This window comes from Vigna radiata, chromosome 11 (genome assembly GCF_000741045.1).
Source record: "Vigna radiata var. radiata cultivar VC1973A chromosome 11, Vradiata_ver6, whole genome shotgun sequence".
In the NCBI taxonomy this organism is placed as follows: domain Eukaryota; kingdom Viridiplantae; phylum Streptophyta; class Magnoliopsida; order Fabales; family Fabaceae; genus Vigna; species Vigna radiata.
Window position 1 is genome coordinate 17,863,861 of NC_028361.1, and position 11,197 is coordinate 17,875,057.

General features: G+C 32.2%; 1 protein-coding gene across 3 annotated transcripts in view; it reads left to right on the plus strand.

The window, feature by feature from the left end:
* The window catches only part of LOC106777768 (importin-9), a 31,454-nt gene extending 25,952 nt beyond the window's left edge, over positions 1-5,502 (plus strand). The window contains exons 29-33 of one of the 3 annotated variants that reach the window (XM_014665511.2): positions 4,366-4,431; positions 4,513-4,629; positions 4,764-4,820; positions 4,914-4,994; positions 5,085-5,502. In XM_014665511.2, the coding sequence (XP_014520997.1) occupies positions 4,366-4,431; positions 4,513-4,629; positions 4,764-4,820; positions 4,914-4,994; positions 5,085-5,135 (372 nt within the window). In that variant the 3' untranslated portion in view covers positions 5,136-5,502. Of the gene's footprint in view, positions 1-4,365; positions 4,432-4,512; positions 4,642-4,763; positions 4,821-4,913; positions 4,995-5,084 lie in introns of all 3 variants that reach the window. The other 2 variants (XM_014665510.2, XM_022775984.1) reach the window with 2 other exon arrangements.
* The last annotated feature ends 5,695 nt before the right edge of the window (positions 5,503-11,197 follow it).

Here is an 11,197-nt window from a genome sequence, read left to right on the forward strand (position 1 = left end):
TGTCATTGTCCTCCTTTGTCAAAGTCATCCTATTTGAAGTTTCATGGTGCTAGTTGAAGTTTCGCAGTTGTCCACCACTGTCCAATGCATAAGTTACTGTTAGTTGTTCGTTGACCTGTGATTGCACATCTGTTTGCCGCACACTCTTGAAGATAGATTACATATTTCAAATTGAATTTATTTATTTCAAACTTGGTCCATACAATCTGTATGCTCTAGCTTGAGGGGGAGTGTTAGAGATATTATATTTAGTTTATATTTACCTTTTATCTTTAGTTAGTTTGTTTATATTTCTTATTTGTATTTTGGGCTTAGTTCATATTTCTTCTGTTATAAATAGAGGACACTATGTGTATATTCAACACAAGGGAGTTTTCACTATATTCAACTGAAGTTGTTGGATGTTCTCTTGTATTATGTTTTTTCGAATTAAAGTGTTATCTTACATTGTTGTAGTAAGATTTGCGTGCTATTTCCTTAAGCTAATTTAGTAATTTGGTTTCTTATCACCTAGAAACCTCACAATTTGGTCCGACCTACCAGGTCAGAAACACCAAGAGAGTCATGGAGAGTAGATTTAGTAGGAACTTTGGTGAATGAACATGAAAGAGCAATTGAGGAAACGAGGGGGGAATCTAGAACCAACTTTCAAAGGCTCAGCGATATGATGGAGGATGTTTTGTGCAAACTTAACATAAAGAAGCAGAGGTTCTGTAAATAGGGATAGAGTTGGAAGAAGGGAAGAGATTGATGAAGAATGGGAGGAAGACAAAAGGGAGTACCGGGAGGGGTGGATGAAAAGAGTGGAACTTCTTTTGTTTGAAGGAGGGGATCCAATTGGGTGGATATCTAGGGCTGATAAATTCTTTGAAGTACAAAAGTTCTTACCTTGCTAGAGATTCAAGTTGGCTTTCATCAATATGAAGTATGAGCCAATAATTGGTTCAGATTTTGGAGAAATAAAACAAAAAATCCTTCATGGGAGGAATTGACGGAAGCTTTAATAAGAAAGAAGGTTTGGAGGAATGGATAGAAGCTTGGTGTTTGAAAAATTGGTTGCCATCATACATAAAGGAGAAGTGGAGGAATACATACAGGTATTTGAGATGATAGTTGGACAAGCAACAAAATTGACGGAAGAACAATTGATGGGGTACTTCTTTGTGGGCTTGCATGTTAATATTAGAAGTTAGATTTGACCACACAGTCCCAAGGATCTATTGAGAGCCATGGAGATCACTAGAGATGTGGAAGGAGTTTCAAGAGATGTAAGCAAGGTTATCAAACTCGCGAGTTAACTCATTAACTCAGACGAGTTTGCATTCCCAATCTTGGCTTTTGAGTTAACTTGGAAGCATACTTGGTTTTTGAGTAAACTCGGTAAAATCGTAACTGAACTCGGTGGGATCGTTTTGAATCGTGATTTTGCAAGTTTGAAATAGGGAGAAACAAAGAAAGAGGAAATCCTTGAGTTTAGGGTGTCGTTGCATTTCGTTCACTGTCGTTTGTGGTTGTGCTTCTTTGGCTTGCCATTCACCTGACTCGTGGTGATGCTCCATTCGCCTGGTTCGCGCTCATTTTTGTGTTTGCTGCTACTCTTGCTCTCACCTCCTTCGAGCTCTGCGTGTGGTGAGTGAAACTTTTTTGTTTTAACATTACAATCCCTAAATGTCATTGTTCGTGCTTTTATTAAAGAAATGAAATCGTTATGGTTTTATTAAAGAAATGAAATCCACTCCACTATTTGTGCGTTTCTATATGCAATGTTTATGTTTTATATTTTAGCATGTAAATATTTAATACTAAAGTAAAGCTGAGTCCTCTTCTGTCACTTATTATTTCGGACCATTGGGCCTCCCCTCTACTCTACTGAACTTTTGAGCCAACATTAAGTTCAACAATTTGTTTTTTATGTAAAGTGTCAACTATAATCAATTAAAATTATGATAAAAGAATAATAATATTAAAAAAAAATTAAAAATATATAATAATGCAAACTAATAATTATAATACTATAAAAAATAAAAACATTATTTATAACATTATAAATATTAAATTATTATGTTATTTATAAATATTTTAAAATATTTTTGTATGAAGGAAACTCATGTAAACTCTTATGAGTTTACGTATCAAGATCATTTTCAAGGAAGTTGAGGAGTGGTTTCTTGGGTAGAAACATTGAAGGGGACTTTGACTGAGCTGGGAAGCTCCAGCCACATTAGCACGGTTAGGATAGAAGGAGGGGTAATAACCTTGGAGTCTAAGGTGGGCAATTCGAATTCAGGCGAAAATCAAATAAAGGGATTGGGAAACTTACCCTACCCTGAATATAGCAAGCGAAGGGAAGAGGATAGGTGTTTTCAATGTAGAGGACCATACAGTCTTGGTCATAAATGCCTTGAAAAGAATCTTCGGGTGTTAATTTTGGAAGAGAATGACGAGGAAGAGGAACTTGAAGAATGGGAAGAGAAGGATCAAAATCAGATGGAATTATCCGTTTTTTTTTTCTGCGGGAGGATTAACCCAAACAAATACTATGAAGTTACAAGGATTGTTGCAAGGAAGAAGAGTATTGATTTTTATGGATAGTGGTGCCAGTCACAACTTTATTTCAGATCAGTTAGTGGCTGAATTGGGTTTGGCAGTGGATAAATCTTTTCCTTATAAAGTTAGCTTGGGAGATGGACATCATAAGCCTATTAGTGGGATTTGTAAAGATTTAACTCTACAGTTGGAAGGCTTACAGGTGCAGGAAGGTTTTTACCTGTTTGAATTAGGAGGAGTGGATCTTATTTTGGGGATTACTTGGTTAGTTACACTTGGAGAAGTCAGAATTAATTGGAGGGATTTAACAATGCGTTTCATTCAAGGAGAGAAAGAAGCTCTAATAAAGGGGATTCTTCCTTAACCAAGACGGTTGTCACATTGGCAACCTTATTAAAAGAAACAGATTGAAGTGGTGACATTGGTTTGGGAGATGGGTAGTGTCGAATTGGAGGAAGGATCTGAGAGGCAATACCAGTTAACAGCAGCACAAAATACAGAGTTGGAAGAGATTTTGGGGTCTTTTGAAGTAATATTCAGTACATCACAGGGGTGACCACCCAATAGGCATTTGAATCATCATATTCCTATCAAGGCAGGTGTAGATCCAATTAATATGAGACCTTATAGATACCCACACTTATTAAAGGCAAAAATTGAGAAACAAGTTGTTGAGATGTTGCGGACAGGAATTATTAGACCCAATAAAAGTCCATACTCTAGTCTAGTGATTTTGGTTAAGAAGAAAGATGGTAGTTAGCGCTTCTGAATTAATTATTGATCCTTAAACAAGACTACAATTCCAGATAAATTTCCTAGTCCAGTGATAAAAGAGTTGTTAGATGAATTATATGGAGCTAATATTGATAATAATAATATTATTATTAAAGATAATAATATTAATAAAAAATATCGTTAATAATAATAATATCAATAATAATAGTAAATAATTTTTTTAATCTATCACATCATACACAAATTTTTACAAACTTTCATCTCAAATCCACTCAAATCACACCATCTTTCTCTTAATCCAAATAATACCACAATTCTCTCTCCATTCCCTCAAATCCATCCACTCACTCTTAAATCCTCTCCCAAAGTTGGGGTTTTGTTCACAAGAGTACCACTTGTTACATATATCATACTCCCAACCATAATGGGTTATCCCTCAGAAATATTGGATAAAGTACTGTTTACTAATTTGATGATGGGGTCAACTTGCAAACAATCTTTTAAACCTCTCCCAAAACGCACAAAGTCTACTGCCACAAATTTATGTTCTTATGGAAGAAGTGGCTTTTTGAAGCTGAAAAATATTTCTCCATGAATAACTTCTTCAGGCTCTCCCAATTAAGTTATGGAACCGCATGGAAAATAGTACAACAATCCTTTGCTCTCACGTAGAGAAAATGAAAATGCTTTGAGCTTTATGCGTTTTTCAGGCACACCTTGAGTTATGTACACTATATTGAACTCCCTTAAGTGCTTCTGCCTAGATTACTCAAGTTTAGTGAACTATCCCAAAGTTTATTCAATGACCTCATTTTCCATAACGCCGGCTGGGTCAACTACCTCATTGCATTTTATTATGAAAAAATAAAGGAATGTTTTCATATTACGTTTCTTTCTCTTGTATCAAAATTATTTTTTAAAGCTCAAAGTGTGGTTTCTACGATGAATTGCAACAATGTTACTTTGTTACATCCTCATTAAAATTTGCGGTTATCTCTAAAATAAGACTACGGGTAAGTTGAATGTTTTGATATTGTATCATAAGCAGCTGAGTATGTTTTCTCTTTTTTGAATATCTTGCAGATAGTGGCTTTGTTGGCGGATGCATTAACTGAAATACAAGAACAAGTTTTGGAAGCTGATGATGTGGTATTTAATGCATATTGTTGTGTACGCCAATTGTATACTATTTAGTAAAGAGTTGCTACCTAATATATAAACTGTGTTCAGGATAGTGACTGGGAAGAAGTTGAAGCAGATGGCATCGAAAATGATAGAGATTTTCTTTACTCGGTGTCTTCACCTTTGGGAAAAGCCACTGATGAACATCTTCAAGCAATGGCTAAAGTATTTAATGAGGTTTCGTTTAGTTACAGTTGTTCTCACCTATCTTAATTTCTGTACCATGCAAATATATCATAGTTTAATACTGAAATTTAATTTATTGTTTTATTTTGCTAAACTTGTTTCAAAATTAAAAGGATCGAGATGATCAGTATGACGATAACCTTTTTAGTGTTGCTGATCCCCTCAATCAGGTCTGTGATCTGGAGTCTGTTTTCTTTATTCAATGTGATGCTCTAATTTGCATGTGTTTGTTAACAATTTACAATTATGGTTGCAACTGACAGATAAATCTGGCAAATTACCTTGTTGATTTCTTTGTTAGCTTTTCGCAATCTGACCGACAGCTCTTAGAGCACATTTGCGAGGTTACCACAGTAATATTTTTCATTTAGTTCACATTGTAGTATAGACGATCGTTGCTTAACTTCTGCAATTTACCTTGGTTTGCACTGCAGAGTTTGACTCAATCTCAACGAAATGCCATTCAAATGATACTGAAGAGATGAAAATTTAGTGTGTAATCATCGACTGCTGTCTCAAGGATGGGTTGATAATACTACGAAGAATCCAACCAAGATATGGTTGGGAACCAATATTTTTCCAATATTCAGGTTGGGGTGGTCTGCAATTCTGAATGGCATTTTCCCTCTGCTGCACTGTAGTGCTCGCCCGTTTGTCTATTGATTTTTTTATTGGATTTGTTATTTTATGTATTGATGTTTTGTTTTTAATTGGTTTCTGCCCATCTATAATTGACCAAATATTGTTTGTATATACCAATTATATTGATTATTCAAGAAAAGGAAGAAATCTCAGTTGGTAGCATAATGGTGCATAAAAATTTCAATTCTATTGGTTCTGCTTGTCACTGTTCCCGGTAGAAACTGTTTATATTTCATGTAGGAAAACTGTTGCAGTCTAGAGTTAAGCATTGGTTGCAGTAATGATTTCTTTCCCTCCCTTCTTTGTAATAACCCCCTTCTTTTCTGGAGAAAACAATACTCAAAAGCATACGATTGTTTTTCCTTCGAGTTTGAGTGAATTTTCTCAAACGGGTATATCTGTCCTCTTCCCTATAAAGAGAAACACTGATCCATTAAAAATGAACTGATCAATCGTAACCACAAATTATTAAATATTATCAAATCTAAAGTTTAAATGCTATCATAATAGATCATTTTACTTAGAATTGTTTTTAATGGTACTGTCATTTAATAAGTCTTATGTTATGTTTTGGTTGAGAAGTTATTTAAATCCCAGGTTGTAAAATGCCCGTTTGAGATAAAACGCGAGTTCAGACTTCTAGAAGCGCTTTACAATAGCATGTTTATGCAGTTTCGGGCCTTCGTTAAATGAATCACTCGAAGTCCAAAAACTATGAAGCAGTGATAATTGGGGCTGACGGGTGTGTAGGTATTGAGGGTGAACTGATCAGGCCCTAAGGGTTATGACTGAAGGCCAAGTGTCTCTGGACTGAATATTGCTGATATGACTGAAGGTAAAGGCAGACATAATCATTGAAGGTGTCAAAATTTCTGTAATCATCTAATTTTGATAAAAGTTAATTAAGTATAATTGAAACTATACAGCTTTTAACAAATACCAAGGTATAATTATAGAAATAAAAGTGTTTTAATTAGTCAATAATATGCCTTAATCAAATCTATCAAACTTTCATGTAATAATAGACATCTACACAAGTACATCTCCTTTCACCATCATTTAATGCATATCACAAAACTTACGAACATGCATGAAGTGTACCACATTATTGATATTCAAATAAGATTATGTATATTTGTTTATATTGCCATGATCCATGAAAAAAAAATGAAAACTCAAGGTTGCCACAAAGTAATTTTTATAAGTACACATACCTAATTTTCTAACCCAACAAAACATTTTTCAATCATATATACTCGTTAATTTTAAAAATGATACAAAAATACATAAAAAATATATATTTTTAAGTTTCTAAACTTATATGAGAAATTAAAATTCACTCCTATATCAAATTTTGATACATTTTGATTTTCAAACTTAAAAAATGAATGAATATAGTTATTTTAACTCAAACAATTTAACTTTTTTACGTTTTAAACAATTTTTTTAATAAGACAACAATTTGGATTTATATATATATATATATATATATATATATATATATATATATATATATATATATATATATATATTGAAATATATATATTGAAATCACAAGAAAAAAATAAAGTGGGATGAATAGTCTTTTTGAAAACCTTTTGCAAAATAACAGTCTAATGATTTATAAAAAATATAATTTCTATGAGATGTTTAGATGCTAGTTTTTGCAAAATGCATGAATGGAAAACGTTTCAAAGAGTAAAGAAATAAAATACAGATTTTATACTAGTTCACTCAACCTGAACTATGTCTAGTTTTCCCTTGAGAACTATCAAGGTGTTCCACTAATCTTTAATAAAGAATGTATAAATTTTACTTCTCTAAGTTTACAAATACTATTCTTAGCACTCCAAGTTCTAGTTAGCACGATTAGTATAAGTTTAACCAGTTCTAGTTTACAAGTATTTTAATCATTATTGGTTTCAACCTTAGATAACAAGTCTAGACTATTTAACTCAACTGAGTTAAATACCAAGTGTTTTATTTCTCTTCAGAATTTGCAACACAAACAATGTTATGAGCAAAGGTACAAATTGATAACTCTTAAAGAGATGATATAAACAACACAAAAAATTTTGTGATTTGCTAAGGTTTTTCTCTTCTAGAAAAAGTATTCAACTTCAGACGATATATTAGCATAGTAAGCTTGTTTTAGCATTCACGATTTCACTATCTTATTCTTCTTGTTTTGTTTTCAAGCTTTCGTCTATATATAACTTTTTTTTGAAAGATGACTGTTATAAAGAGAAATTGGGTTTAGGTAGAGCTGTCAAAACGAGTAACCCTGCTCGACTCGTCCCGGTCCACCACGGATTGGTCACTTAGTAAGCCAACCCAACTCGGCTCATTTATTAGCGAGCCAGAAAAATCTAAACCCGGCTCAACCCACCACGAGTTGGTGGGTAAAGGGGTTGACTCATTAGCCTATTTAATTACAATTTTTTTAAATAAAAAAATTACAAACTTTCTATATTCAAATTTAAACAAATTCCACTCCTAAAAATGATGTTAAACTGAAGACAATTTAAAATAATAATAAAAAGTACAATAGAATCCAAATGTCATCCAAAAGCAAACACAAAAAACATACAAAAAACCTGCTCCTTGAAGAATTTCAATGAAGAAGTGAGAGTGACAACACTGTGAATGAGAGCAAGTTCTGTGAGAGTGATTTGTGAGGACAAATGTTACTTTTTTGGTATACACAATGAGTGAAGAGAGTATTTTATTTTTTAGGGTTTCATAAATAAAATAGTAAATTGAAAAAAATAAAATTAGGTAAGCGGGTTGGCGGGCCAACTCGGCCCACCACGGGTTCAACCCGCATGAGCCGGGTTTAAATGAGCCGGGTTGAAATCTGACCCGCATAAAAAAAAAAAATTCAATTTTTTCAAACCCAACCTGACCCAAACCCGTGGTGAGTCGGGTTGGCTCGCTGGTTGTGACCCATTTTGACAGCTCTAGCTTTAGGAGAGTAGGTAACCTTTAGGTGGGAAGTTAGATTTTAGTTGACTTTGTAGAGGTTCAGAGCTTTATAATGGGCTTCAAGGGAAACATTCCAAGAATGTTTTTCATCTTTCACAACGTCTTTTTCTTGGATGCAGTGATTCTAATCAATCATATATTTATGCTTTAGTGATATGCACAAATATCAAGAATAAGGTATAAAAGCATCAAACGCTTTATTGTACATGCATTTAATATTTTGAATGATGATAAACGTTAATACATGTTCAAAACATTTTATCATTTGTCATGTCATTAATAAATGCATCATTTGGTAAAGCATACATATATTTGATTATCATGATGGTGTGAAACATAAAATGCTTTATCAAAGGCTATTTGAGTGTAGTGTTTAGTGATCATGCATTAGATTGTGTAAATCATAAGATGCTTCGCTTGCGTTAACATTGTGTTGAATAAAACTTTCTTTTAACTTCGGTGTTATAAAAGAGATAAACTTTCTTGTTCATAAAACACTAGCTTGTTACTCATATTGTCTATTAGACGAATTAATAAGAAAAACTTTCTTTTCTTAAACGTTGTTCATAAACTAAGTTCATCAGACAGTTCTGTCTAGAAAACGTTATTTATAAGTTTGATTTTGTCTAAAATAGATGTTACAAAATATTTTTTTCTTAAACATTATTTCTCTAAAACAAATTTTCATACACAACAATATTTCATTTAATGTTTCTATTAAACTTCAAAACCTAAATTACTTACACATCCTATTATATATAAACAATCTTGTCATAACATATTTATAATCTATACCTAATTACTCATAAAGAGTTAGAGTGAAATCACTAAAAAAATGAGTTATAACTATAAAATAAGTTATATGATTCAAGTACTTGAAAATAAATTATGTGATACACTCATTCAAATTACAACTAAAAATAAGTTATATAACACAACTTAACAACATTTATATGGACTTCCAGTTTGATAGACTTGTGTATTTGTCATATTTAATATAATTGATGTATATGGAAAATATTATTAGATATTAAAATATAAAATTCATCAAAGCAACTATCTTTTGTTATATCTCTACTATACTATAAATCATAAAAGAATCAACAAAAGGAAACAATTATTCAGATTTTTGAAAAGTCTATGCAATAATATACCTTAGCGTAAAGAAATCTTAACTCATACTAACTTTTGTAATTACGTTCTCTATTTTTTTTTATTAAGTTGAGTGTCTAAACATTATTAATAGATTAACATTATTGGTTCTTAGTCATAAATAATCAACATAGATTTTTTTTTCTTCATTGGTATTACATAACTTCATTTATAGAATTAACTACTTCGCTAGAGATAAATACATGCATTATATATATATATATATAACGCGTATGTTTATTTTTCAGTTGGTACGTTTTAACAATGTGTACCGGATTATAGTAGACAAAAATACCCTCATTTGTCATGGATTATAAGTTTTAAGGTTAAAGATATTTAAATAATTTTTCATTCTCAAAACTAAAAAAAAAAAAAGAAACCCCCATACCCTTACTCACCTCCCTCATTCCTCTCAACCCTTTCTCTTTCATCTCTCTCACTCCAACATTTTCTCTGTCATCCCTACTGTTGTCCCAATTGAAAAAAAAAATCATAAACCCTTGCCTGACCCTAGTCCACCTTCCTCACTTATCCAATTTGTTTCTCCCTTGTCTCCATACTCTCCCTCAGCCACACATAACAATCCGTGACATCGTAATTTGTTGCTCTTGCTCTGTTCCTTCATTTGAAGGATGTGTTATATATTTTCCCTTCTTATTATTAAATTAAATCATGTAAATAAAACCTTCATAAATCAATTAAATTTTCATACATTATTTACACATCTACACCGTATTTCATTATATTTTTAAAGAACAAGATATTTTCCTCTATTTTCCTTTTCCCTTTACACAAAGTGTTTCTTTTTCCTTTCTCTGGGATACATGATGTAAGATTACAACCTAGAATTGAAAGAATTGTACTCCTAGGGAGCTCTTCTATACCTATTTCTTTAATTTCCTTATGTCCCTTTTTTATCACTGAATCAACTTCTAAAGACTTTTAGAATAAACTTTAATGCAAGATAAAAAACAGTAAAATCATTTTTTACCTTTGAGATCTGGAAAGAGTAACATAAAGTGACAAAGTTTATATTCATTTTACACACATTAATAAATATAAAATGATTATAAAAGAGTAAACTTTTTCAATTTTTAAAAAATCTCTGATTCAAATTACCACCACCATCTTCAATTGGGTTGAGATGAGAGAAAAAATGTTGGAGTGAAAGAGAAAATGTTGAGATGAGAGAGATAATATCTCTGATGACAAAGGGTTTCTGATTTTTTTTTTTTCAATTGGGACAATAGTAGGGATGACAGAGAAAATGTTGGAGTGAGAGAGATGAAAGAGAAAAGGTTGAGAGGAATGAGGGAGGTGAGTAAGGGTTTGGGCTTTTTTTTTTTTTAGTTTTGAGAATGAAAATTATTTAAGTATCCTTAACCTTAAAACTTAAAACCCATGACAAATGAGGGTATTTTTGTCTACTATAATCCGGTACACATTGTTAAAATGTACCAACTGAAAAACAGGTGTACGCGTGTTAACAAACCCCATATATATATATAATGAATTTAGGTTTCTTTTAAAATATGTTTGTAGTGTTAATTTTAGGTTTAATCATTTAGATTGTCCCTATTTTTGTAGATTTTTCTCAATTAGGTTCCAATATTTTAAAACGTCTCAATTTAGTCCCTATTTTTGCAAAATTGATTCAATTAAGGGCTTGCGGTTAAGTTTGATGGATGACGTTAAAATTGGGTGTGCGTGGCATCCAAGGTTCGCTGAGGTGGCACTGTGTTCTGAGGTGAGTTGGTTTTGTGACATT